We start from the raw sequence: 27,699 nt of genomic DNA, 5'->3' as shown, positions 1-27,699 counted from the left end.
ACATAAACGTAAAGCCCCGTTGTCTAATAGTTGGTTCTTAAACCCTGAATCATGTCTAGATACTGTTTCCCTATTTTAAATATTAACTGATGGGGGCCGTACGCAGGAAATGAGCAGCTCCCTGGCTATCTCAGTCATATTATACATATTAACTGACAACCCTGTGTGTGACAGAAGCGGCAGTCCCCCCAGGGGACGGGAGGCTCAGGCCCCCTGGGACTCCCCCTGCAAGGGGCTTCCTTGTTCCGCGCCCGAAGCCTCCCGCAAGGCTGTGACGGGGGAAACGGCATTTCAAATCGCTCTGTGAAACACGGCAGACGGCGCGGCTGGGGAAGGGGAGGGCGAAGGGAACGGGCGGCCGCGCCGCCCCCCACCCGCCCCGGCTCGGCTCCGCTCGGCCGCCATGGCGGCGGCCCGGCTGCCCCGCCCGCTGGCCCCGCCCCTCGCCCAACCAAGCCCCGCCCTCCACCCAGCCAGGCACCGCCCCTCACCTAGCCAGGCCCCGCCCGGGCTGGCCCCGTGGTTGGGCGCAGGCGCGTTGGCAGCTGGCGGGAGGGGTGGGGAGGTTGCTCGCGGTTCTCGCGAGAGCTGCCGCGCGGGGATCCGCGATGCTTTGCGGCATCTCGCTCCTTTCTGGCTGCCCGGCCATCTTGGCGGCGCGTCTCCGGTGAGTGGGGCTGGGCCGGGGCGGCGCGGGCGGGCGCAGAGGGCCGCTGCCGGGTGCTAACCCCTCCCCCCTCCCCGTTCATCCCTGTGTTCCAGTTACCGGCCGACCCGACGCGAGGCAGCGACATGGTGGCCGCGAAGAAGACGGTGAGTGGCAGCGGGCCGCGTCGGGCTCACGTGGCGGCGGCCCGGCCTCCGCCAGCGGCGGGCGCGGCGCCGGGGCAGAGCGGACCCCGGCGTGGGTCTGGGCCGGGGACCGGGCGTGGCGGGGGGGGCCGTGGGCACCGCCGGAGGCGCCTGTCGCGGCCCTCGGAGCTCGGGCCGTGCCCTCCTTGCGCAGGCTGCCGGCCGCGCCCTGCGGCCGCTTCCTCCCCCCCCCCCCCCCCCCCCGCTTCTCTGTCCCCGGCTCCCGCCTGCGCGCTCTCCCGGGCTGCCTACGGGGCTCCTGGGCTCGCTGGAGGAAGGGGGAGCCGGTGCTGAGCTCCTAGTGCGGGTGGAGCTCAGCTTTTGCATCTCCTGCCGCGCTCTTGCCTTTCACTTAGAGCGACTGTGGCAAGGATGGGTTTCGTGTTAGCGGGGTGGTGGTGTTGGTCCTTGCAAATGCAAATGCACTTACCTGTTCTCACCAGCACCACGCTCTCCTGTTGGGAGTGCCAGCTCGTACTGCATGTGGTTACTTGTTCCTGCTAACCGGTATAACGCTCTTGGTGTGCGCCCTAGGAAGAGACATACTCCAAAGCTGGCTTAGGTTTGCCAGGCAGAGGTGGTGGGACTTGACTAGCTGAGCTTTGATACAGGCCTGTCACGTACCCGCGGATGTTACTGATTAACGCAGATAGCAGCAACAATGCTTTAAAATGTGTTTTCCTATTGTAAGATACGTGGGTAAGAGGTATTTTTATGAAGTTGAGAAAACATAGTATCAGCAACCCCCTTATCCATGTGCTTTCTCATACTCTGATGGTAGGCTGGCTTTTCTTATTCTGCGTTGCAAATTATAGGGAAATTATTAGAAGATTGCTTGTATTTGGAATTTCTTAATTTTCTTGTGTTCTCCATCATTTTGCAAAATGTAGAGCAACATACAATAATGTTTTTCTATGTTTTTTTCAGAAAAAGTCCCTAGAGTCAATAAACTCTAGGCTTCAGCTGGTTATGAAAAGTGGTAAATATGTGCTAGGATACAAACAGACTCTGAAAATGATTCGGCAGGGCAAAGCCAAGTTGGTCATCCTAGCCAACAACTGTCCTGCTTTGAGGTAAGCAGATGTATGAAAAAACAATTCTCCTTAAAATTAAGATAGGTGCTTTGTACAAACACAGTGTGCACTTCATGTTAATTGCTACAGTGAATTATTAATTCAGGGTACTTTGCTGGCATATTCCAGAGTGCTATGAAATAGGTGATGGCTTGTTTGGTGTATAATGATTTCAAGTCTGGATGCGTTGAGATGCTTCCCAACAATTTTCTAGCTTTCTAATTCATAGAGTTTGCCCTAGCAAAGATACTGGAGGCTTTTCACGCTGTGATAGCATTCATATAATGGGGCTAAATTCCTGTGGTTTTTTTAAGTAGTGTATGGGAAAATAATTTTACAGGTAGAAAAACTGGTAATTGATCCTTATTTAAAATATTTGAAGCACACAAAATTTGCTGTCCAAGTAAGTCTTATAAATTTAGGTTCTTCACCAGTGAAATTTCTTTTTTGAGAATGAAATCTTTACTAGCTTCCTGACACTTGTCGTGTTGAATTTCTGAGGCCTTTTTGTCCTCAAGGGATATTGACAGATTCAAGAAACTCCAAATGCAGAAAACCAAAATTAGATGCTTGAGAAATGGCAGGACTGTTACCGTAGGCAACATGATAGTGAGGATCCCAGAAGTGCTTGAGGAACAATATTGACCACTAGAATCTCCTGATGGAAGTCAGAAGAGAAGGGACTATAGATTGACTTTTTTTTTTTTTAAGAGAAATACAGTTTCATTCACAGCTAGCAGTAGCCAGATGTCTGTTCAGTATCTCGCCACTGGGTATCAGCATTAATAATGGTCATTGTTTATGCACTTTGGCTTAGCTCCTACAACCTTTCAGAAGTCTGGAAGTCCTGAATCCCGTTCTTTCCTGTAGAAATGAGCATGTGTAGGAGAAGCCTCAAGGATTTGTACTGCAAAAGCGGGTTTGCCATTACATACCTTCAGCATACTTCTGGGTAAGGGTTCCCGAGCCCCAATACGGTAGTGATGTTGTCTGGCAAGGAACAGGTGTGTTTTTCTGGGAATGAAAACTCTAAGGTTTAAGTGTGATTGGAGCTAAAGCTGTTCTTACAGTCAGAATTGTTTGTCAGTACTGTAACACCGCTAGTTTTTGAATTTCAGAAAATCAGAGATTGAGTACTACGCTATGCTTGCTAAGACTGGCGTCCACCATTATAGCGGCAACAACATCGAATTGGGCACAGCATGTGGAAAATACTACAGAGTGTGTACACTGGCTATCATCGACCCAGGTATGCCTCTCTTACAGTGTAGTGACCGAATGGGTATGTGTCAGTGGTTCCTCTGTTCACCTGTGAGTAGCAGCACTGAGCAAGTAAAGTGCAGGGGTGATGACACATTTTGCTGTCCTTCTCTGTCAGGTTTAACTCTTAATTACAGTTTCTTCTGACCAAGATCCTGTTCTTCTTTTCTGCGTCCTAGGTTCTCAGAACCTGGAATTACTGCTGCTCATGTTTGCACACAGCTCCTTTTACTGCTAAACGCTTTGAGTGTGCATTTTGTCTACCTGTCAGTCTGTAATGAGGTTTTAGTGGCTGGGAAGCAACTTTATGGTACATGTTTCTGAGCTCATCAGCTAGAATATGAGCTTGTGCAATGTGCTGTTTATGTCAACCTAAATCTAAGACAAAGGATTGTGAGTTGTCCTGCTTCCCAGAATGATATATACAAAAATAACCTATATGCAGGTGGATACTACTCTAGAGTTGAAAATTATATTAAACGTTTTATTTTAAAAGTGTAAGTCTGTGTGTAATTACTGTGGTTTGGTAGCACTCCTTGTCCCAGAGAGTTGCTCAAGTTCCTTGTACAGACTGCTAATTAGGTGACTTCTCATCCTCTTTCCAGAATCTTCTAAGCGAAAAAACAATCTTTTGTTTGTTGACCAAAATGCATACACATGGATTTAATATTTCTGTAATAACTTTTCACCATATGCTCCCCAAGTGACATTGGTTTGAATTCAGTGCTACTTCAGAAAACTTTATTTAGCTTGCATGTATACAAATACTAGCTGTAAACTTACTTTTAAAAATTTTAGGTTTGATTTTGGGCGGGGAAGGAACTGCAAGTAAATCTTACGGCTGCGTAACGTAATGCGAATATTCTCGCTGTCCTGATATTTTTGTGATCAGGGGAGGCTAGACATTCGCTATATTAAAGCTATGCATTGTGTCCTCCAGGACTAGATTATTGCTCTAGTACTGGCTTTGTACATGCTAGTGACAGGTACATAATTATTGTAAAAATATTGTGTATGGATTAGCAAAATACAGTAAAAAGTATTTTTTATCAAGCCATCAAAACTACTTGCTTTTTTCGTAGACTGTATTGCTTGTAAGTTGCTTTCTATCTGTAGAATCAGTGTGTTCGCTGGTTGTTTTTTTATTTTTTGGCTTATTACTGAAACATCTTTCTGTGGGTCCTCTTCTAACAATGTATTTTTGTTTTACAGGTGACTCTGACATCATTAGAAGCATGCCAGAACAAACCAGTGAGAAGTAAATGCTGTAAAGGTGTTATTTCTATAATAAAACTGGTTACGGATCTGTTTTAAGAATAATTTGTATTATATCTTTGCTGGTTTTAGGGAACAAACTATATAAATGAAGATTCATTACCACTGCTGTGTTTCCTGTTTTGTTAGAAATAACCCTCACAGGACAAAACTTGCCTGTTTCTTTCTCTGGAAATTGTGGATCTCAAGAGGTAAGCAGAGGAGGACTTGATGATGGCAAGTATGGTGCCAAATCAGGCTAGGGCTTCCTTAGTTTTTGGTTTTGGAGTGCTAATGCAAAAACAAGGTGTAATGTGAGGCACAGTAGCAAATTTGGGATGTTGGTGAGGGATCCCAAAGGGTTTACTTACACTAAAAAAAGCACGCTGTTTTTACCAAGTCAATCACAAAGTGTCAAACCACGACAAAACGTACTAATGCAAATTATCCCCTTTGTCTTTTCCTTCCAAGAGAATATATATCTGTCAGATGGCAAATAGGATAGCTGCTAGGCATGATGTATAATATCATACTTTAAATAAGATGACCAATTAACTTCTCAAAGTTGATTTTAAATTACTCCTTTTTTTTGGTGTTTTGAAGACATTATGTTAGAGACATGAGTTGGTGTTCTCAAGTCACTGTTGCTGAGGACGTTGGTATCTTACAGATTTGTGCCAGTTTTGTGCAAGACCGTGGCTGCAGGATGTTCCTTATTACTAGTGATAATTACTTGAGGTGCCAATGCTTTGCTGACATGCAGTAAAAAAACTAATGAATATTGGTATCTACCAGTTTGCTTGCAGAACTTGCATTCTGTTTGCCAAAGTACGCTAAAGCACAAGATACCTTTTAAAGCTTGCTGTTATATATCTGTGTACGCTCATTAGCTTATCTGAGATCACTTAATCTAGTTTTGCTGCAACTACTTCATCCATTCTATACCAGAAGCAGAAGTTGTGTATTTCCATTTGGAGATAGAAAAGAGGCAAACCAATGTGTGTCAAAGCAAAGGAGGAAGTGCTGGTGTCTCTACTTATTAAACCACAGATTTTGGTGGTTCAAGAGATGGTTTAGGTACGGCTGTAGGTGTGAAAGTAAAGCTAGCAGAAGCATGCTGTTGCTGCCAAGGGGAAGGAGTAAAACTATAAGGCAGTTCAGTTGGTCTGAATGGCTGGAAGCTGTTTGCTGGTTTAGTGTCTTAGTGTTTGACAAACAGGCGTGCAGCTAGTTGTATTGCCCAAAGAATGTTTTCATGATTAAAATACTAGATGCATTCAGGAAACTTAGAGCATTGCTGAATGCTGACCAAGGCACAGTAGGGAGAAGTTAGATGGTCTGGATGTGGTAAGAGAAGTAGTACTTGAAACTTTAGATTGTGATACCCTGATAATCCGGCAGACTTTCCACTTGTGCATTTACTTTCATCAGTTTCAACACAAATGTAGAAACTTGTATTTTTACTTCAAACTGATTTCCGTAGTCTACTTCCTGAAGAATACAGGTGAAACCTAATTGCTGTGAATGCTGTCCCACTTGTTCTGTTTTTATATATGTATATATATAACTATATATATATCCATACAGATAGGGTGCTTAAAATGCTAGCAGAGTGAGTGGAGGAGGGAAATACAGAAAAGCAAGCCAAATAAATTCATACTCTAAAAGTACTTCAAAACATGGAGGTTTCACTTCAAAAAATAACAGCACTTTATTATTTTGCATAGCTTATTTCAGTTTAGTTCTGCTTAATTAGATTTTTTTGCTAGTTGCTAAATCGTTTATATATATAAAATTTTCAACATTTCTTATCTGCAATCAATGCAAGACAGAACATAGTATATATATAGATGCAGGGATCCAAAATACTCTTTTCAACTTCAGAAACAAGGATTTGTTATTTTACTTTGAACCAGTTTAAGAAAATAGCTCTGACAAGTTTGTATGTATAAATACACAGTGTAGTATATCACTTCAAATTTTGATCAGTATTTTAGCCTGTTTTCCAAGTCTTCCATTCTCTTTGTCATTTCTTCCAGTAGGCAAATGTTAAGGAAAGAGAGCTACTGATAGGATACATTGATAGAAAAAACAGTGTCAGCTGCCTGATTGCTGTGGTCTGTAAACTTGCCCTTGTTTCTCCTCTTTGTTACCCTCTTTGACTCCCAGTAGTTTGTGATCTAATACTACCCTGTATTTTCTTGTTCTGCTTTTATCAGCTGAATTGAGAAAGCTGTGTGGAGTCCCATGCAGTAGCAGACATACCTTGACATGTAGTTCATGCTGCAGCTTATTAAAAAGACTGGTAGTTCTGAAAACTGGCCATTTTCCTGTTTTAAAGGGAAACTAAATATTTATCCTAGTTAATGCTGTTTAAAAAAATGTTTCTCTTAACACGTAAGCTAACAGTAGATTGTAAAACTCTATGGAGCTCCGTGACTGCAGTAGGAATGTCTGCTGATGATCTCACATTCCTGCCCTTTGGTGTAGCGCAGTGTACTGTTTTTACAAAGCCAGTGGTTTCCAGACAGATGTGGAGTAGAGCACAACAAGCTCCATGGGATCTAGGGCTGGCTCCACTGAAAGTAAGAAGCTGTAGCAATGCAAAGCAGTGTACAGTATCACTTTCCTGATAAGTGCCTCCAGCTGACAGGAATGCTATGTCTGCTGCAGGAAGAGGTTGGATTGGTACTGCTTACCTGACCACCTTTCTCCAAGAGCCATGGTAAGGGTGGAGCTAGGGAAGGTGAGAGGAAGAGGGAACCTAGCATCAGGAGAGAACTGAAAGCACTGAGGCCTGCCTTAGGACTAAGTTGGTGTACCCCAGTCTTTGCTTGTCTGTTGTCTTGATTTCAATGCTTTAAGGTCTTGCACAAGGAAGAATGGAGAACTGGGCATATAGAAGTGGGATCTTGGACAAGGGGCTGTTGGAAATTGGTTAGGGTAGACTGGCAAATTGAATTCAGCCTCTGAGTTTGGCCAGAACAGCCGTGTGTGTTACCCTCCCAGTCACATTGACAGCAGGAGAATCTATCCCCTTGCTAGTAAGGAGCAAGAGTGGGAGTCCTGCTTCTGTGGGCCTAGCCTGCCCATACATTGGATTTATATTTGGTAATTCCTCAGCTGTCATGCAGAAGGGATTACTAGATGCATGCTAGCATCATTTGAGCTGCTTTCTATGCAACATCAATGTTTCAAGTGTTTACAAGAGGCAAGGTTCAAGCAGTAGAAACTGCATTCATCTACTGATAGAAGTTAAATGTAGTTGGATACAAATCAACAGTTTGGATTGGTTCCTCTAAATTTATATTCTGTAACTGGAGCTAGGTTTGTAGCCAGTTCTCCTTCTCTGCACTCCCCTCAGATTACTGGGATGGGCACTGGCCAGCAGTCTTCTTCAGTTATCAAGAATTAGTATATCACTCAGTATCTGTGCCGCTAAGGCAGATAAATGAGGTTTGTAATGGAGAGGAAACTGGGTAGTTCTTACTCTGTTCAAAGCAGTGGTTGCACAGTGCTCTGGGGAAGTGCTTGGCACAGTTCTGTCAAAATGCAAAGGTCTCCAGCTCAGTGTCAGCAGCTTTTCCATCACCTTGAGTGCTTCACAGATGTCGAGGTTGCTGCTCAAATTGTAAAGCAAAACCACACATGTTGCTAAGCTCTGTTTGATTCTGAGTAAACTCAGAGTTCCTCATAGCCCAGCTGCAGGAGATTACAGTGAAGGTTTCTGCTGAAGCGGGAAGGAGTGGTCTGCTTTCTTGTCAGCATCGAGGTTGGAACTGCATGTCTGGATAGCGCTCTTAAGGATGTGGGAAATGACCTAGAAATTTTTCTCTGAAGTCATTTGGAGACTTTGGAGAAGTCGCTTCAGAGAAGTATATATATGTTGAGCATTTCAAGCACCTAGCAATAACCTTATGCAATGGCTTTCTCCCCCCTTATGAAGGTATTCTACTTTGCTTGGAAAAATTTAAAATTAATCAAGTGATCAGAACATGATTCCTTAAGCTACCTGCTGAAGGATTCACTAGGGAAGGTGAGAGAGCGAGGCCAGCTGCTGCAGTTACAGCTGGAGGTAAGTCTGAACTGGTAGGCAGTATTTTGCATCAGGTTAACAGAGCCCTCTGTGGTCTTGCCTGTTGTCATGACCACTGAGGGCTCTGTTAGCCTGATTCTGGACAGACTTAACTCCACAGGTTCCTCAGTCTGAAGCTGTTCTTGTTGAGGAAGCACACAGTTCAGAGCTGTTGGTATCCCTGCACTCTCCTGTGCAGAAAGTGCAGAGTGCTTATTGCTCTTTCACACAGTTACAAAACTTAAATACAAGATATGATGTCTCACTATTTGATGAGGCAGAAGCGGCTTTCATGAAGACGACGCCGGAATTTGCTGCATAAAAACTGCATGATGCAAAATAACGCAGACAGTTGTATTGCCAATTTGCTGCTGTCTCCTGAGACATCTGGTGGATGTTAGAGATAGTGTAAAGGCTACTGTACAAACAGCTCCCTTGAAAAGACAGACTAACTTGTCGGGGGCGGGGAGCTACTGATGTGCACTTAGCTAATTTTTATCTGCATATTTTTTATGCAAAACTAATAGGGTCTCAGTCCTGTGAATTCCTCTTCATTTGGAGTATTGTTTTAAGTGACTCGCTGCATCTGGCACTTTACCAAGTGGTTCAGAAAGGAAACATCTCCTGTATTCTGACTCCTGTAGTCAGTAAATGCTATTTTGATGCCATCTGAAGAAATAACCCAAAGCAAAGAGTGTTAGTCTTGAATTTGACCAGTCATTTCTTTGCTGTCCCTGAAGGTGTTTACTGTTAGAGATTATTAAAAGTTAAGATCCTTGTTAATATTGTGGTCCTTTCTATGAAGGAGAGGCAGATTGCAAGTCTTGAAAGCCTTACTTCTTGGAGATTAACATTATCTATTAAGTAGTTTAGCTTTTCATTACAGTAGATTGATTTGAGGTATGGAGACAGCTTAGACTTGATGTGCTCTAGTTTCTTTTAACCTGCCCCACTTGTCTTGTATGTAAGAAACAATTATTGTGAAAGGATATATCGCTGAGTGAGTTTTCTTACTTCATTGGTTGCGTAGTTCTGGAATGTCACAAGGTTTTCACATTTGCATTGGTCTTTCTCTTTTGAAGCTTTTGCTGAAAAACAGAAACAGTCAAGCATAGGCTAAATGCTGAATAAATCAAATAGGATGGAGCAGGAAACGACAAGGACTTATAAATGCAGAGCAGGTTTAATATAGCTTCCTGTTCTTAAAACAGGTCAACATCCAAAGGAATGCTCTGGGGCAGATTTTGTAAATACTGGGAAATAGTACATGGCACTTGGGCCTATATATTCAAAGAGCAGTCTGGATTATTCTAAACAAAGGTAACCTGATTACCTGTTGTTCTTGTTGAGTGAGTGTGACTGTCTTCAAAAAGATACTTGTGGTGTATTGCAAGATTGGGACAGGCAATGACATCTGTGATGGCTATTGTGGTTGATTCAGGTCCTGCAGGAAACCCCCCAAAAGTCTAAAAATCAAACCCACTTCACTTAATTATACAGTATTTTTTCTACTCACATGCACTGATTTCTCCTTAATTAGTGAGTAATCTCACTGATTGCAGTGAGGATCATTCATGGAGAGGACTAGGGATACAAAAATGTGAAGGAGCTGTTAGGCTGTATTTACTGTATACATGATTTAAGTTGTGGGTTGCAGAACTGAAAGGGAGTTGTGAAGGTTCCTGTGAGAAACAGAAGTGATTGAAAGCTGAACATGCTTTAAAATAACAAGCACAGTGTTGAAATACAAGTTTCCCCATGAAGTAATTCATTTGGATGGTGGTAAGAAGCATGCAGCCATGTGTTTGTTACAGTCAATCTCAAATTTTTGGTACAAAGCAGATTTGAATTGCAGAAAGGAGGGTGGCTTGGAGCGGGGTAGGAAAAGGAATGGAATGAACAATTTTCTCATAGGAGAATTGTTAAGGGTTCTTCACAGAAGGCGGCATGAAGAGGCAACTTAGCAATGATTTGGGGAGACCGCAGGACACTGACTTAAAACGGCAAACCTGAAGACTGCGGTCCAGTCTTGCGAAGCCTCCCAGATGATGGATCCTGCTGGTGAGCTGACTCTTTCAAGGCTGGTGTAGAAAGAAATTGCCAGAGGAAATGAGATCACAAAAGGAGCAATAAAAATGTTCACATTCCCTAGAAACAGATGTTTCTTATTAGTAACTTGGTGTTTCTCTCTGTCTCTCGTAACACATGGAGAATGCCTCATACCTGTGCAGTTCAGAAGAGGTTCAGTGTTGATGGAAACTCCAGGACTTGCCCTTCAACTCAGACTATCGGAGGAACTCTTCCAAAACAAGAAGTGCTTTATGAATAGATTAATAGTAGTGAAGCAATCTGAAATGACTACTTTGTCCTTTAGTGAAAAGTCTTGCATGTTTCATTGTCATTCATGAGTCCTTTGGGGTGAACTTGATAAGAACAAAAAACTGCTTGAAGAAGGAAGACACTTCTTATTTTCCTTCACATTTCTTCTTTATAATGGGAAACATTGATCAGGGAGTTGGGAGTGTTTAGGTGAGAAGGGTGCAGTAGAGTTTATTTGATGCACTACAGTTATAAGCAAAAATAAAATAAAAAAAAATTCATGAAGCACATCCTTAAAATATAGGAGTTTATTTCAGACTCCACATAACCATCTTTTTAGTCAAAGGGTGTCTGGAAAGAAATGGAAACTTTGTATGCAGGTATACCCACGAATCGTTCTGTGCACTACCCCTTTCTTGCCGCAAGAGGGTAATGTAGAGGCACTTTTGGTTCATTAAGAGTGGGTTCTTTTATAGAAAATAAATGCTTTACCTTCAATTAACTGTGGAGCCCTTAATGGCCCAGATGAACTGAAGAACATATATTTAACAATCGCATGACTTGATCAACTATGCCAGGGGAGCAGATGGAACATCTGGGACTCCCTCCCTGCAAATATACCCAGAGTTCCTTCACTGAAAGTGAATGTGTGAGGGTAAAAGGTGATGGGTGCAAACTCTCCTAATATGCCATGAAGGGAGGTGGAAGATACTTCTGGGCCCCAGAGGTTTGTTGTAGCTATTGGGATTTCTGTTGGTCTAGTGAATTTTGACAGATGCACAATAATACATATGCAGCTGTGCTAAGTTGCACTGGGAAGGAGGTAAGACCCTCTGGGTTGGGGCTGGAATGACCGAGCATGAGCAACAGGGAATGAATGGAGATGAGTGGTTGAGTAAGAAGACCAGAGTTCAGTGGGAAGAACTACAATATATATATCAAAAAGTCTGTGGTAACCAGCTGGTGGAAGCAACACAGATTTTGAAGAAGAGTTCAGGGCAGAGAGGTGTGGGATGAGATCACAAGGTAAGGAATGAAACAAACTGCGTGAGGAATCTAGCAGAAGAATGATCAACTGGGAACAAGGATGGTGAAATTTCCAGTGTAGGACGGAAGAAACAGGTAAGATGTATCTTGAGCGTTTGACTCTGGGTAATGACTTGCTCTAGAAGTTGTTTGAGAGCTGTAGGCTAATGAGGAGGCTGTCTAGGAAGGGCAGAGGAGCTGACCTGAAAACTTTCGAGCTTTGGACACTGGGCTGGTATAGACAAGTAATTAGAGGTCAGATGTAAGGGACAGAAAGAAGACTGGTAGAGGTGTGGCAGAAGGTTTCCAGTTTGGGATGGGAACTGGGAGTTTCAGAAACTGCTCTTCAGGCTTCAGAAACTGGTCAGGGTCCAAGGATTTCTGATCTAATCACCTCTGTAAAGCTGTAAATAATCAGGCAAGTAGCAACAGAGTCTGCTAACCTGAACTGAGTCCCTTGGTGAAGTCACTCCAGTGAACATAAATACTCATTTGTTGGGGAACAATGCTAAAGTTAGGTGTTTGTTTTTAGTGTTCTCTTTTATAACAAAATCTAAGTATTCTGTTAGGAAAAGCCTGTGAGAAAGCATCTTCAAACATGTCAAAAGCAGCAGCTGACTATTTGCAGCAGTGATAATGATCTGCAATTTGGAAGGAGAACAGAATGTTAACCAGCAAGGCTGCTGAGTACTGTCATCTGATCAGGGCTGGGGTCTTGTGACAAAAATAGTATGTGACCATGTAATTAATGCACATGCTCAGAACGGGTGAAGAGGCAATCATGATGAGTGCTTATTATGTATGACACTGCTGCAGCCTTCTTAGTGCTTCCAGTCAGATGAGAAATGAACATTAACCAAGGCAATGAATGGGAACCTTCTGACTGAATTCATCTTAAGAGGCAAAAGAGAAAACCACTTTTTTTTTTTTTCTACTAGTCATCTTGAATGAATAATGGTAATCAGCAGCTATTCTACAAGGCTGATGCATTCTTGCAGAATGAAAGGAAAAAGCCTTACCCTGAAAGAGATTTGGAGGCTTCTGCTTTACTTGGAAACATGCAGCCCATTCACAGCTGGGACTGGGGATAAGAGGCTTTGTCAGTGGAGTCCATGAGGTTCAGAGGGTCTCCCACTGCCCTCACAGTCTGGAGCCTCAGAAGTCCTCAGGTAAGGACCAAGGCTGGAGCAAAAATTAAATTACTGCTGTTGCAAAGGAGGGGAAAAAAATTAGGCTGTAAAAAAGTGAACTTTCAGCTTGTGTAACAGGGTTGGAAGCAGAATTTCTGGTGGAGTGAGTTGATGAGCAATAGATAGTCCTGGAGTGTCCAGAAAAACAAGGCTGGCTCCTCATTTCACAGGTGTGAGGCATTACCTGTTGGTGAGAGAGGAGGAGGACAGAAGCCAAGAGGCACCAGCTCTGCCCAGTTACTAGAGGTGTAGTCTATAAACTGCCACAAAGGGGCAGGTTTTACTTATTTTTCGTATGGTAAGTAATGTAGTTAAAGAAAACTGTGGTTGCTAAATACTGCTGTGGGTACCTGAAAGATGCATTTTCATCACCAAGCTCTGGGGTTTGGTAATGAGTGAGAATTATACCGGTTGCCAGATAGTTTTGGATTTGGTGTCTCCCCAAGCTTTTAAGATTATATGCTATCATCAGCAGATTATCTGCCTAATAAGAAGGTTAATTGAACAGACTTGGTTTCATGATACCATAGTATTTTGTATTTCAGAAAGATGGAACTAGGACTTCTTAGAACTGAGAGAAACACAAAGAATATACAACCTAAGAAATATTCTTAGATTCTTTTTTTCAGATTCTTCCTTGACATCTCTATGAGGAAGAAATGCACTGCTGCTTGCCAGCCAATTTTACACAGTAACGTTAGAGAAGAAAATAAAACCTGTTTGCATTTAATTCCAAGAAAAACAACTAAATAAAAGCTAGTGAAAATTAAATCATCTTGCACAATTCTAGTGCTATGACTAATAATATTCACAGTGATGTTTCTGAATTTTGCTTCAGGTACCAATTTGAGTGTACAAAAATACTAAGTCCTGGGAATGCATAATGTCTGAGTGGGAGAGACATGCTGTCCTCTCTCTGGCTGAGCAGCTTTTGTCCCAGCTCACATTCCCCCTTCCCCTTGCAAAACTTCAGCTGGGAATGTTTATATAGAGGCTGTTTGTGCCAGAGTGAGGAAGGGTGCTTTCTGGAACAAACCTTCCACATTTGTGGAGCAAAACTTGGAGTTTATGCATAACTGAGATCCACTCTTTGTGGCTGTGAATGTATGTTCGATGAACTATTTTTAGTCTTCTATAAATATGTACAACAGCTCTTGATGATTTGTTTTGCTGTGGTTTAGGTTTTTGCCACTGGTCTTAAGAGTAATTTTTTATTCTCATTAAGACGTTACAAATCCCTGATTATTTTCCCACATGCCTAATGAAGTAGATAATGCTTGTTTGGTGGGGTGGGGTTCAATGCATGGCTGACTTAACCGTAGAAAAAGAAAGGGGAGGGAGCAATTGATTCTTCTGAGCACAGAGGCGTACACCTTATGCAACCTTTATGAAAATAAAGGAAAGACAATTATTATATACCTTTACTTGGCAATAGATTAAGGGTCTATATTCCTCATGTAATAAAGGGCAGAAAAATTTCAGTGAGTGACTTATGCCTTGCGATGTCTGACACCAATGATCTATGACCTATACTAGGACACTAGTTGACCTTTTTGGCCTGAAAAGTATCTAAAAGCATTCATTCCTCTTCTTTCTCAATGGAAGTGGAATACAGTTACCTTCACAGATTTGGGCTCTTAGCTCTTCACTGATGTCCTCCATAGCTGTGAAATCCTCAGCGTAGAAGAGATGTTTATATGATGGCTCAGAAGCAATTTCCAGCAGTTCTTCCTCAATTGCTTTTCCTATTCCAATGGCATAGATAATTATACCTAGATTCAAAAGAAATTGCACATAATTATTACATCAGCAGTTCTAAACCCTTGTTCTGCCATGAAAGGAAAATATGAGCATTAGTCATTTGAGAGAGAAGGGAAAAGCACAAGAAATGTATGTGCTATGTAACTTCAAAATTGGTTTTGAACAGGCTTAATATGCTTTAGTTATTGAGAGACATGTAGAAACTCACTGCTTTGCTGTAATTTAACAGATAGTTTTTAAGTTAGATATGACAGTCGGTTGGCCACTACTGATAGTAAATGAACCCAGAAAGAGTGCTGCAAAACAGCCAAGAGAATCACACAAGTCAGCCTCACAGTTGCACTGAAAGTTCCTGGTTTGTGTGTGTCTGTGTAGGTAGGTTGTGTGCAATAGAGCTAATTACTGATGGGAAGATCTATTATATATTAGCAAATGGGGCAGAATCCTGAAAGATGGCAGTATTTTTGTTAAGAAAAATATAAATATGTAGTCTTTCATTGAAATCCTCAGAGCACGTTGAGACTAGATTCTTGCACTCTAAGGGGCACTTGTCATCTGGGAGGCACTGCAAAGGCACCCAGACCTATGAGGGTAACAACATGGGAAAAGATATTATTTGTGGGGCTAGGAGAGAAAGAGCCTCATAACAGGGATGCTCCAGACAAGCATTTCTCCAGCAGAGGTGCTAGGGAGAAAGTAAATGAGGATTTGTAGTTTTCTTCACTCTGAAAGCATGGAAGGAAGAAGTGGTTCACAGCCCACTCACCAGACAGATTTTAAACAAGCAATGAATACAAAACATAGTGATCTTCAGTATCCCCTTTTTCAGCAGTTATTTTTTTTATTCTTGTGAACAACTGATCTGATAAAACATTTCTCTTTACATCAGTTCTGGCTTAAAAAGTGTCCACAACTAATACTGATTTTGTAATTCATAATACAACTATTAGCTTCATAGTATTTCATGCTCTTTTATAAGATTCAAGTGCAGAAGCTGCCTTCTCAGCTGGCTGGTTTCAGATAAAACTTAGGATGAGGAGGTTTGATATATCTATATTATCACAGCTACACACTCACTGAATTGCAACTTTAACCTTTTTGCTGAAGAATCTGGGGCCTGATAACATCATAAAATACACATTTTCCAACTCTTTAACATTTAACATAAGCATCTCCTTACTTTTCATCGTGAATCTGCCTACGATTGCACTTCAGCCAGGAAAGTAAAGCATTCACCAGAAGCTGATTCAATTTAATGAATGGACCAGTCATGCTGAGGTCTGTTGCTTTTTAAAGACTTGGAGATATCAGTGATAAAGCAGTCAAGGCCAATTTCATATTCAGCATTACTACATTGCCTACACTGCAGTTACACAGGGGATGGATTTGGCTTGTAGCATTACAAATATCAGCGTAAGCAGTCCGGAGCTGAGGTTTCATTCAGCAAGTAAGCAAGGTTGGCTTGTGCTTCTTTCCTTCTTCAGTCCTGTAAATCCTCCATGTAATTTCTCTGATCTCATTAGTTAGCATATAAATCTTTGGTTTTGTTTTTAATATTTTAAAAACCACTTTGTTTATATTTCGTTGTAATGGCACCCTTATTAACACATGCTCTTCTCATACCCTTGGACATTTTTCCCTTTTCTCCTTACAGAGAGGTATCAGTCCTGACCAACAGTATACTAATCGTGTATCAAGTTATGATTGATATATGAAGTCAATAAAACAAGAACAGAAAAAAGATGTGCAGTATCTTCTAAAGTCTGGCTGTTTTCTCTGTGTTGTGTGCTATCAGCCACGGTTCTTGAAGCAGTTTCTCAGAAAATGTTTTGCAAAGAAAAAAAGGTTCCTTTATTTTCTTGAAAAGTTTTGGAAATTATCAGTTGACTCTGCTAAACAGCTGAAAATTTTCTGATTTGTGGTACAGGTGTCCTAGACGATGGATTTATGCCCAGACATATTCTAAATTAAAAATCGCCAGTTTTCAGTTACATTTCAGCATATCACCTGATAAGGCACATAGAAACAGAAAGATAGACAGCACTATAGCTATATCCTTTTGTAAAGAGGACACATCTTCCTTCCAGAACACCATCAGCACTATAAAATTGGTTAAAAATACAGGATATATGTAAATAAAAATATAAAGTAATCAATTATTACCATAGTATTTCTCAGGAGGATAGATTTCTGTATTTTGAAGAGACAGGTTCGGTTTTTTTTTATTGTTTTCTTAGAATTTTTGATGAACTTTCCAGTGTTCCCAAATCTCTGTATCAAATGTCTACCTTTAGTGGATATGTTCAGGGCACTGCATGGCATGCCAGGTGGGTAGTACCACTGCCTGTGGATGGCACGGAACTGCAGTGGCGAGAGACTCATCGTGGGTCCTGCATTAGGATGACGTACATGCCTTGTAGCAAAGGCTCCTGTGAACGCCAAAGATATGATGTTCTGCTACAGGGGTCATTGTACTAGCCAAACTGCTCTTGCAAATGCTTTCTTGATTAGTACATACTGTAGCACATCCACACTATTACTACATCTTATTTCTAACAATATTTGCCTTTTAGAATGAGTCAAAAAATCTCCACTTACCATTTCGCTTTGCTCTAGCAGCCCACTCGGAGACTTCATCCTGGGCTCGTCCATCCGTAAACACAATGGAGATTCGAGGGACATTTGCTGAAAATGGTCTTGCTCCTTCTGTTTCTGTGAAGCTTCTCTCAAACATTTGCTTCAGAGCTAGTCCTGTCATGGAACCTCGCCCCATGTACTTCATTTGCGATACAGCTTTCTTCATGTCTTTGGCTGAGCTGAACTGCCTTAATGTAAACTCTGTGCGAACTTCAGTGGAATACTGAAGCAAACCAACTCGAGCAGCTTTGGGTGAAATTTCAAGTGAATCCAAGATTCCTGAGACAAATTGTTTTACAATTTCAAAATTATCCTCGCCGAGACTTTTTGATCCATCAATCACAAACACCAGGTCAACTGGGCCTTCAGTGCATCCTGTGAAATAAGCAGCAGAGTGTTCAGATCATAAAAAAACTCCACAAAGCTGAAGAAGGGACCTAGGTAACCAGGGATTGTATAAACTTAGAGATCACCTGAGTTTCTGGCTCATCCAACTTTGCCAGTGTGTTTAAAGATGTTGTGTACAGTCTATATCAAAAGCTAAGGGTGTGCCTATAACCAAGAGTTTAACAAAAATATAATCACAGATGTGTGACAGAATACATACTGAGACATGCTGCTTAGCAGAATACTACAACTCTTAAAAATACAGCAGCAATCAGCAAATTTTAAGAATGACTGTTAAGTGGAGACAATTGTGTGACTGAGGAACATAGCTAGGATATGGAGACAGCTGCCATAATTTTCTTTCAGGGATAGGCCAGTATGCTAACTTTACATTTGTGTAGATGACCAGCACTAAAAGACATGGAAGAGAATCATTGGAGCTGCATTTGTGTTGCAGAAGTAGCAAAAAGGTAAAGGTGGTACAAAGAAATGAGTCAGTGAAACCACACTTGTATATAAGGTGAAAATCTAGGAGTCATATTTAGAGTGGCAGGGAACAGTGAGGCAAAAGCCAAAGAACCTGGGCAAGGCTGAGCGAGAAGAGAAGGTTTAGGCAGCCTGTCCTAGGGCTTAGGATGAGGGTCAAGTCTGGGGACAAAATTCAGACAATGCACATGTTTTTATAGCACAAACTTAAACCTGTAGTGGCAGGAAAACAGCTAAAAAAACTATAGGTGAGAGAGTAAATGCTAGAAATGTGCCTAGCTGCTAAACATGGATCAGAGTTGTTTATATAAGGTTTTTTCTTTGTAACTCTCTAACAGTCTTGTAATTAGAAGGCCTATGTATTGCTGAAATTAACCTTTTCTTGTTTACCCATTAAAGCTGGGAGTTTGTCAGCAGACTGACAAATTTGGAGTTCTCATACTTTTTGGCAAGTGCACATACAAAAATCAAAGCAGTTTGTAGGCACTGTGCATCCATGACAAGGTTAGGGAATTTAGGGATTGGAGAATATCTTTGAAGCTGCAGAGTGGTTCTGCCAGGTGTTTTTTTTATTCTGGAAAGCAATTGCCTCCAGCCTAGTGCACTTTGTGCAAGGGGCTGGCTGCAGAGATTCTTAGCTCCTATTTGATCAATATAACGTCCAGGGAGAATTTGCCATACTAAGGAATGTAAGATTTGCATCTTAGTCTGGAGCAAATGAACTTTGACCTCCACTCATCTCTGATGTTTGTATAGTAAGAATGCTGTAAGCGCTATACAAGAGAGAACTGTGCAGCAGAAATTACTTTGGCTGCAGAAAATACTGTTACCAAGTCAGTGTAGGAATAAGGAATTTTCAGCTTTAAAGCTTGGGCTTTTCTTCTTACACTGTAGCTCAGTTTTAAAACTGCTGTCCAAGAATTCCTTTCTGCAGTCATCTGAGGAAAAGATGTGTCACACATACTAAGGCAATGGAAATGCAATGAATACAAATATCAGAACCACCTCAGTATCATTGCGTAAGTTAAGATAGGGCAGCAGTTCATGGTGAATGGTTTTAGTTAGGATTGAGATCAGCCATGAACATGTTACCATTCTTTTGGTAATAACAGTCTCCCCAACTAAGGCATCCATTTTTGCAGAATAAATGTTTTTAGTGAGTTTCAGTAGAAGAGTTTCTCTTCCAAGTATTAAGGGGTGATGAGATAAATGCATGTCATACTCTAAGCATGTCATGTTGGAAGATAAGCAAATGGAATTAATCATATATTAAACTGGAGCATATAAAGATAAAAGCTTCACAATATATGAATCTGATTAAAGTGCACATTCCTTGATAATCAGATTTCACTTTGGCTTTTTTCCTGATGTTTGGAAAGAATGATTATTGTACTTGGTGCAACACCAAAACAACTGTTCCAATTTGTTAGTTTTTTGCTTATGAGAACATCAAGTTAATTGTTCAGACATTTTGCATCACACTCACATATGCTTTGGGCTTTCAAATATTATACCATTTTTGAAGTGAGGCATTTTTTGAAGTGAGGCGTTTGAAGTGAGGTCAAGTAATTTTAGAAATCAAGCAAACAAATGCTTTCTAAATAAAATGTACTTACTTCTGCATGTTTTCTGATCCTCTTTTAGTACATATCCTTCCTGGCATTTGCAGATGTATGAATCGTCATTATTAACACAAATATGTTCACAACCATGGGCAACTGATTTGCAGACATCTTTATCTAGGAAAAAAAATGAAATATTTATATGTATTCCATTTAACATATTTATAAATTAGAAGACTCCAAACATGATATTTAAAGAATGTGTGACAAAGGAGTATAACGTCTTTGTTCTTTTATGTAGCAATGCCAGAGAAGAGTGGCTGACAGACATACTGAGTTACTTACTTCGACATGTTTTCCCATCTTGTCGCAGGACAAAACCCTCATGGCACTGACAACTGTATGAATTGTTATTATTAATACACACATGTTCACAGCCATGGTCAATGGATTTACACAGGTCTTTATCTGAGAATTGTTAAGAGAATTTCCTTATTAGATGATTTCTTAAATGCAAAACTGGCACAAACAAGCTCTGAGTGTAATTAAGTCTGTTATTTCTTTTACGACTAAAAAAACATATTCCCCATAAAAGTTTCAGCTACTCACTCCTGCATGTTTTCCTGTCTCTCCTCAATATAAATCCCTTGTGACACTGACACGTGTATGAATTGCCAGTTGGAACACAGACATGTTCACAACCATGGTTGACTGTTTTGCAGATATTTTTACCTTGGAATAATGAAAATTATATTTAGCACAGTTAGCTAGGTAAATAACTTTCACAAAATGTAAAAATTATGCAATAATCTTCCATGAAGGAGCTCACTTCATGAAGTTGATTCTATATTAAAGATGCAAATAACACACTACTGTTGCATGGTGTGTTTCATTAACAGATCAGGAAGTAGAAAACAAAGATTAAACAACTTACTCCTACAAGTTTTTCCATCTTCCCTTAGTATGAAGTCCTCATGACACTTGCAGATATAGGAATCCTCAGTATTAACACAAATATGTTCACAGCCATGGTCAACTGAGTTGCAAACATCTTTATCTGATAAGAGTGGATGGAGTTTGTGAGGTGAGGTTCGTTAGAGAGAGATAATATCTTTTATTAACCAGCTCAGATAGTTGGAAATCACAAACATACATATGTGCAAATGCTCACAGCCACAACACTTAAAAGCCTCAAATAAAAACATACTTTTATAGCTCAGGCTACTCACATCTACATGTCTTTCCATCTTCCTTCAGTATGAATTTTTCACGACACTTGCAGATGTAGGAATCTTCAGTATTCACACAAAGTTGTTCACAGCCATGGTTGACTGAATTGCAAACGTCCTTGTCTGCAAACAGAACAGTTGGTAGTCAACATACATCAGCAGAGGCCTCGATTATATGTGTAATTCATCAAATTAAGTCCTCATGCTACTTACTTCTGCAGGTTTTCCTATCTTCTCTCAGTAGAAACCCATCATGGCATTTGCAGATATACGAGTCATCAGTATTAACACAAACATGTTCACAGCCATGGTTGACTGATTTGCAAAGATCTTTATCTGAAAACATATGACAGCTCTTGATAGTTAATGCATTTCTACACAAGCATGAATGAGCTGCAGACAGAAAGTATGCTGATAAATATCAGACTACTTACTTTTACATGTTTTTCCATCTTCTCTTAACAGGAATCCCTCCTGACACTTACAAACAAATGAATCACCAGCATTAACACAAGCATGTTCACAGCCATGGTTGACTGATTTGCAAATATCCTTGCCTGGGAATAGTGAGATAATATTTAATGTGGTTTGCTAGTTTAATTTTTTTTTTATAAATACAAAGACTGGGGGGGTAATCCCATGAGCAAAGAAAGCTGGAAGTCTGCAAACTGAAAGCAAATCTCTGGCCAGTTAAATGATAGACAGGTTAGCTTACATGCAGTGTAAATTCTGTACCATCTGAGCAGACAGAATTGCATGGTTTGGATGGCCTCCCACTGACAATAAATCATTTTAGGATTAATCTGACTAGATTAAGGAGGAGGACTTTACATTAAAAGCAGTAAGAGTGAAAGGAGGGAATAACTTAGTACAGTCATTTAGCACAAATTCATGCTGGTAAAACCAAAATTAAGCAAAACACTACAGGACATGAAGCAAAATAATTCTTTAACATCCTTACATCAATGCCAAGAGTCTGCATAAACCCCAGAAGAGTAGGAACTACTCATTTAAGAGGATAAATAAAATCTAACTGGTATTGCTGAAAATTGATGGAAGGATTTGTATGACTGCAGTGTTAAAACCAGTTGGTTAAAACCTCTTCAAGAAGGACAGATGGGGAGAAAGTACAGAAGGAAGTGGAGCCATCTATCAGCATTCCCTTTCTTTTTCACTGCAACACAAAAGAAAATATTCTCAATTGCTAATGGAGAACTACCTTTACATAGAAAGTAGAACAGTACTGACAGTCAAGTATAGATTAACTCTTCAGCAAAATACTTAGGTTTAATGTGTAGGGAAGAAAAAACTTGTATTTTTACAAGAACTTCAGTCTGAGCCAAATTACCTGGAGGTCTCATGCTGCCAATACAAAAATTCCAAAAATCACTACAGAGGACAATATTCTAACTCAACAAGCGTTATGTTTAAGGCATGACAATCTAAACTAGATCCCATTATAGCAGATAAAGAAGAAATTACCATGTAAGTAAAAATTAGCATCTGCTTATACACAGCTGTGTGCAACTCAGACACATTTGTCAGAATCAAATTTAAACAGAATCAAATACAAACCAGCAGCAGACATGGCTATTACTTCAAAAGGATGAATTTTACATAGCTGAAAGCAAATATGAACCAGAGTATTTTGGGATGGGGGAAATAATAAAAAAAAAAATAAAAGAAGTCAATGATTGCACTATTTAAGGTTATTTTAATAGATAACTCCCTAAAATAATCTAAAAGAATGTCAGAGTAGTTAAAAAAAGCAACCTCATTTAGAAATTGAGATTCAAAACAGGTATAAGATTTGAATAATAATTGAAAGAAAGGAACATTCACAGTATTTACTGAACATGAAAATATTAGGAATTTGAAAACACTGAAATAATACGATAAAGGACAAGGAGGTGCATAGCCAACAAAATAAAGGATAGTATAAGTAAGTTATTTAAAGACTATTAGGGACAAAAAGCATTCTAAGAATGTATTGTTAATTAATAGAAATGCTAAATTGCCAATCTTAATGCAGAAATGTTAAAAATATTTAGTGTATTCAGATCTGAACTTATGAAATAGGCTACTGATGATATTGTTGGAGTGAAGAGTTTCATCAGCTGAGAAGCAGGTCACACAGCACCTACTGAACACACACATTTTTAAATCACTAACTCCAGATAATTTGCAGTGAAGAGTTGTAAAAGAGCTGGCTGATGAACACCTTGGATACTTCTTGTTACTTTTCAGTAACTCCTAGAACTCTGAGGAAGCCCCAAAACACTGAGCAGTCTCCATCCCCAGTATATGCACACACGCTGAAAAAATACTACTGTTCCAGTGTTTGAAAAGGATGAGTAGTTCATTGTAAGCCTGTCAGCTTGACATTGATCTGCATTAAAATAATGGAATAGATAATGTGGAACTTGATTCAGAGTAAAATCAAAGAAAGAGGATTAATATCAATCAACTTGGTGTTATGGAAAAATAGATCCTGGAAAACTAAATAAATACCTTTTTTAATTGAGGATCGCTCATAAAGCTCATGCTGTTCATACAATGGAACATTCAGTAAGGCAGCATTTGGTATTTATTCTGATTAAGGAGATAGATAGACTACAGAATCAACATTATATGGATTAACACTGGCTAGAGAGGTCTTCAGAATAAATTGTAAATGAGGGAACATCAAGTGGCTTTGTTTCTGAGAATTTGCCCTGCTCCTCTACTACTACACATTTTTATGAACAACCCAAAAGAAAATACAAAATAATCACTGACCAAGTTTGTAGGTTACTCCAGTTTTGAGAGAATGGCAAATAAAAATAGAGCAGCTGCTGATATAAGGAGACATGATCTTTTTGCAATGGTTAACAGCAACTCATATTTATTTTAAAATAGCCAGAACTAAGCTTATACATGTAGAAACAAAGAATGAAGGCTGTACTTACAGGATGTAGGACACCTATGTGACTGAGAGTCTTAAACAGCTTATAATCACGGTAGATAACCAACAGAACACAAGTGCTAACAGAATATTTTGGTCACAGACTAATGGTATCTTTGCTCATAAAAAAAAAGACAGATAAAAAAAAAAAAAAGATAAAAAAGGATAGGTAGATTCAAATAAGAATTAGGTAAGTTATTGTTTCTTTACCCTGGACCTTGCTGTGTGTCCTATTAGAAGACTTCGTACCACTGTGGTGACCCCACAAGGATGGTGATAAATAGCAGAGGTTTTAGAGGAGCAAGAAGAGACTTATGAAAAGATTAGAAAATATATAAAGAGCCTGAAGGAGTTTCATCTGCTTATCATTTACAAAAGAACATGCTGAGTGTTTAAGTTAAGGAATAGGTTAAGTCATGATGTGCATGAATATACACAGAATGACACAGTGGCAATTAGAACTTCAGCCCATCAAAGTAAAATGCAGCAACATCCTATGCTCAAGATTAAAGCTCAACATACTCAATATAGAAATGAAGTTCACATTTTAAAAGCTACATTCAAACCTTAAAATGGGCTGATTTTCTGAAATGTATCTTTACTTCAAACAATAATTAATTTATAGAAGTCTTATGACCTATAGAGAACAATATTCTGTTCTGACCACTATGAATCGGTGAAAAACCTCTTAATAAAAGGAAAATGAAATTTCTTCTTTTATTCTTAAGCTACTTACTTCGGCATGTTTTCCCATCCTGCCTTAGTACAAATCCATCGTGGCATTGGCAAGTGTATGAATCATCATCATTAACACAAAGATGTTCACAGCCATGACTGACTGATTTGCAGATGTCCTTATCTAGGAATAATTTAGATTTTATTTACTACAGTTTGATGAATGAGAACATTTCCAAAACTTTAAAGACTAAAAGCAATAAGCTCCTAGAAATAAAGAATTTATCCTCCTTTTTGTCAGGCAAAATCCCCTATAAGAAGACGTACCTCTAACACAATGTGTTTCTTCAGTAGACCTCTGAGTGCAAAAAATACAGTAACATAAAATAACTTACTTTTACATGTTTTCTTATCTTCCCTCAACACAAAACCCTCATAGCACTGGCACATGTACGAACTATCAGTATTCACGCAAACATGCTGACAGCCATGGTCAACAGAATTGCAAACATCTTTATCTGGAAAAAAGACAAGGTTGCCAGTATTTAAAACATGTCTATGAATGCACAGATTATAAAGGATATCTTCTATTAAAGATAAGGATACTTACTTCTACAGGTTTTTCCATCTTCCCTTAGTGCAAATCCCTCATAACACTGGCAGATGTATGACTCATCAGCATTAACACAAACATGTTCACAGCCATGGTCGACTGAACTGCAAATGTCTTTATCTAAGAACAGTTGATGATATTTGGTTAAAGCACATCTACAGCGAATGTATCAAGCAGGGAGAAGTAATAGCTTTTATTAGGTCTACTGATATCACTGGAAGAAATGGGCAAAAATTTAGGCAGCAAACACTTCTTACTCTTGGTACGTGAAAAATTGAGAGTAGTCTTTTTCTCCAGTCATATCAGTTTGGCTATTAAAATACACTATTTTTGTCCACAGAGTCTCTTACAAGCTTCTGGCAGATATAACAATACTACTCTTATATTTTAATAGTAAACTGTTGCTGTATTTGTTAGAACACTTCCACAAATCTACATACTGTAGATAAAAGCCTATGAGTAATTATCAGAGTACTTACTTCTGCATGTTTTCCCATCTTCTCTCAGAAGAAAACCCTCATGACACTTGCAAACATACGAGTCATCTTCGCTAACGCAAATATGATCACAGCCATGGCTGACTGATTTGCAGATGTCCCGTCCTAGGAATGATTGATATAAATACAGGTTTTGAATGAAAACATATTAAAAAAATGTATCAAAAGGAAGATTTTTTTCCAGTAAGAAGTGAAAAAACCCTTTCTTGCTTGCCTGGTGCATGTGCAAAAATGTTCAATAGATACCGATCACTCACTTCTGCAGGTCTTGCCATCTTCTCTCAGTGAGAATCCCTCACGACACTTGCAGATGTAGGAATTGTCAGTGCTAACACAAATATGCTCACATCCATGGTTGACTGATTTGCAGACATTTTTACCTGGGAATAGTTTAATAGATAAAAAATTGTGTTAGTTACGGGCAAAATGTTCAAAGTCTTAGAATGCCCAGCTACTCAATGTTCTTGTCCTTGCTCGTGTACTGGACTCAATCCTGCAAATCATTTATAGCACCTGCTGTATTTTTTTATTGTAACGAAAAGGTACATCTTTGTCCTGCTAATTTTACAACCTTACTGTTAAGGAAAAGTCCACTGTTCCAGTTCTAGAGTTTGTAGCATTTCACGTGTACCTAGCATGCAGATTAGTGACCCACAGGGATTTCCAAAGGCACCTAAATCCCACATCCACATTTCAAGTAAACTTTCTGGTAAGAAACAGATCTTTCTATCATCATATTTTATCTTCAGTAATGAACCTGCTCAAACCTGAAAAATTTATGGGTTTTTTTCCCCTGTGTTTAACTTCAGAAGTTGTTTGTCATTTTTCTGTAAAGTAGGATTACAAAAGTTTGGTGTATGTAGTATTTAAGGGTAGTGAGAAAGACAAATCACATGCTCCTGCTGTGAAGTTCTGATTGGGCAAGCAGATGTTCAGTGGTGTTTGCTGATACAGAATTTAGATAAAATTCATATTTCAAAATAAAATAAAATACAATCTATTAATTAACATTAGATAAACTAACATCTTGCTTTCACTTTCTTCCCCACACCCTTTATTTTCCTGCAAGGACTTAGAATAGACTAGACTAGACTATTTCAGTTGGAAGGGACCTACAACGATCATTTAGTCCAACTACCTGACCAATTCAGGGCTGACCAAAAGTTCAAGCATGTTGTTAAGGGCATTGTCCAATTGCCTCTTAAACACTGACAGGCTTGGGGCATTGACCACTTCTCTAGGAAGCCTGTTCCAGTGTTTGACCACCCTCCTGGTAAGGAAATGTTTCCTAATGTCAAGTCTGAACCTCCCCTGGCACAGCTTTGAACCATTCCCACATGTCCTATCAGTGGGTACCAGGGAGAAGAGATCAGCAGCTCCCTCACCACATCCCCTCCTCAGAAAGCTGTGGAAAGCAGTGATGTCACCCCTCAGCCTCCTTTTCTCCAAACTAGACAAACCCAAAGTCCTTAGCTGCACCTCATAGGACATGCTTTCCAGCCCTTTCACAGCTTTGTTGCCCTCCTCTGGACACATTCAAGGACCTTCACATCCTTCTTAAATTGTGGGGCCCAGAAGTGCACACACTACTCGAGGTGAGGCCGCACCAACGCTGTGTCCAGTGGGATAATCACCTCTTTTGACCTGCTGGTTATGCTGTGTTTGATGCACCCCAGGATGCGATTTGCCCTCTTGGATGCCAGAGCACCCTGCTGACTCAAACTGAACCTGCTGTCGACCAGCCCCCCAGGTCCCTCTCTGCAGGGCTGCGCTCCAGCCACTCTCCCAATTTATACTTGTGCCTGGTGTTACTCTGTCCTAGGTGCAGAATCCAGCATTTTGACTTGTTAAATTTCATT

At 40.1% G+C, this 27,699-nt stretch overlaps 2 protein-coding genes, 1 long non-coding RNA gene and 1 other non-coding gene across 10 annotated transcripts in view; 3 read left to right on the top strand and 1 right to left on the bottom strand.

Annotated features, from left to right (window-relative positions):
* Positions 1–553: 553 nt before the first annotated feature.
* On the top strand, positions 554–4,565 carry RPL30 (ribosomal protein L30). Its single transcript, XM_049822208.1, has 5 exons — positions 554–667; positions 763–813; positions 1,780–1,925; positions 3,044–3,174; positions 4,398–4,565. The coding sequence occupies exons 2-5, from the start codon at positions 793–795 to the stop codon at positions 4,445–4,447; spliced, it is 348 nt and encodes a 115-aa protein (XP_049678165.1). The 5' UTR covers positions 554–667; positions 763–792; the 3' UTR covers positions 4,448–4,565.
* LOC126051299 (small nucleolar RNA SNORA72) lies at positions 4,039–4,173 on the top strand. Its single transcript, XR_007509784.1, has one exon. It is a non-coding gene; the product is annotated as a small nucleolar RNA SNORA72 (small nucleolar RNA).
* A 112-nt stretch (positions 4,566–4,677) lies between the features above and the next one.
* Positions 4,678–27,699, bottom strand: part of MATN2 (matrilin 2) — a 78,208-nt gene continuing 55,186 nt past the window's right edge. For 5 of the 7 annotated variants that reach the window (XM_049822161.1, XM_049822169.1, XM_049822151.1 and 2 more), the window contains 18 exons: positions 26,098–26,220; positions 25,823–25,945; positions 25,341–25,463; positions 25,126–25,248; positions 24,792–24,914; positions 21,546–21,668; positions 21,325–21,447; positions 21,112–21,234; positions 20,817–20,939; positions 20,492–20,614; positions 20,228–20,350; positions 19,937–20,059; positions 17,409–17,822; positions 14,669–14,821; positions 10,524–10,595; positions 9,848–9,958; positions 9,507–9,602; positions 4,678–6,477 (listed from right to left, as the gene is read on the bottom strand). In XM_049822161.1, coding sequence (XP_049678118.1) covers positions 6,425–6,477; positions 9,507–9,602; positions 9,848–9,958; positions 10,524–10,595; positions 14,669–14,821; positions 17,409–17,822; positions 19,937–20,059; positions 20,228–20,350; positions 20,492–20,614; positions 20,817–20,939; positions 21,112–21,234; positions 21,325–21,447; positions 21,546–21,668; positions 24,792–24,914; positions 25,126–25,248; positions 25,341–25,463; positions 25,823–25,945; positions 26,098–26,220 — 2,375 coding nt within the window. In that variant the 3' untranslated portion in view covers positions 4,678–6,424. The remainder of the gene's footprint in view (positions 6,478–9,506; positions 9,603–9,847; positions 9,959–10,523; positions 10,596–14,668; positions 14,822–17,408; positions 17,823–19,936; positions 20,060–20,227; positions 20,351–20,491; positions 20,615–20,816; positions 20,940–21,111; positions 21,235–21,324; positions 21,448–21,545; positions 21,669–24,791; positions 24,915–25,125; positions 25,249–25,340; positions 25,464–25,822; positions 25,946–26,097; positions 26,221–27,699) is intronic. The other 2 variants (XM_049822177.1, XM_049822187.1) reach the window with 2 other exon arrangements.
* Positions 10,591–17,510, top strand: LOC126047920 (uncharacterized). The gene is made up of 3 exons (XR_007508731.1): positions 10,591–13,028; positions 13,220–13,347; positions 17,427–17,510. It is a non-coding gene; the product is annotated as an uncharacterized LOC126047920 (long non-coding RNA).

This window comes from Accipiter gentilis, chromosome 2, assembly GCF_929443795.1.
Source record: "Accipiter gentilis chromosome 2, bAccGen1.1, whole genome shotgun sequence".
Taxonomy (NCBI): Eukaryota; Metazoa; Chordata; class Aves; order Accipitriformes; family Accipitridae; genus Astur; species Astur gentilis.
This window is presented reverse-complemented; position numbering and strand designations above follow the sequence as displayed.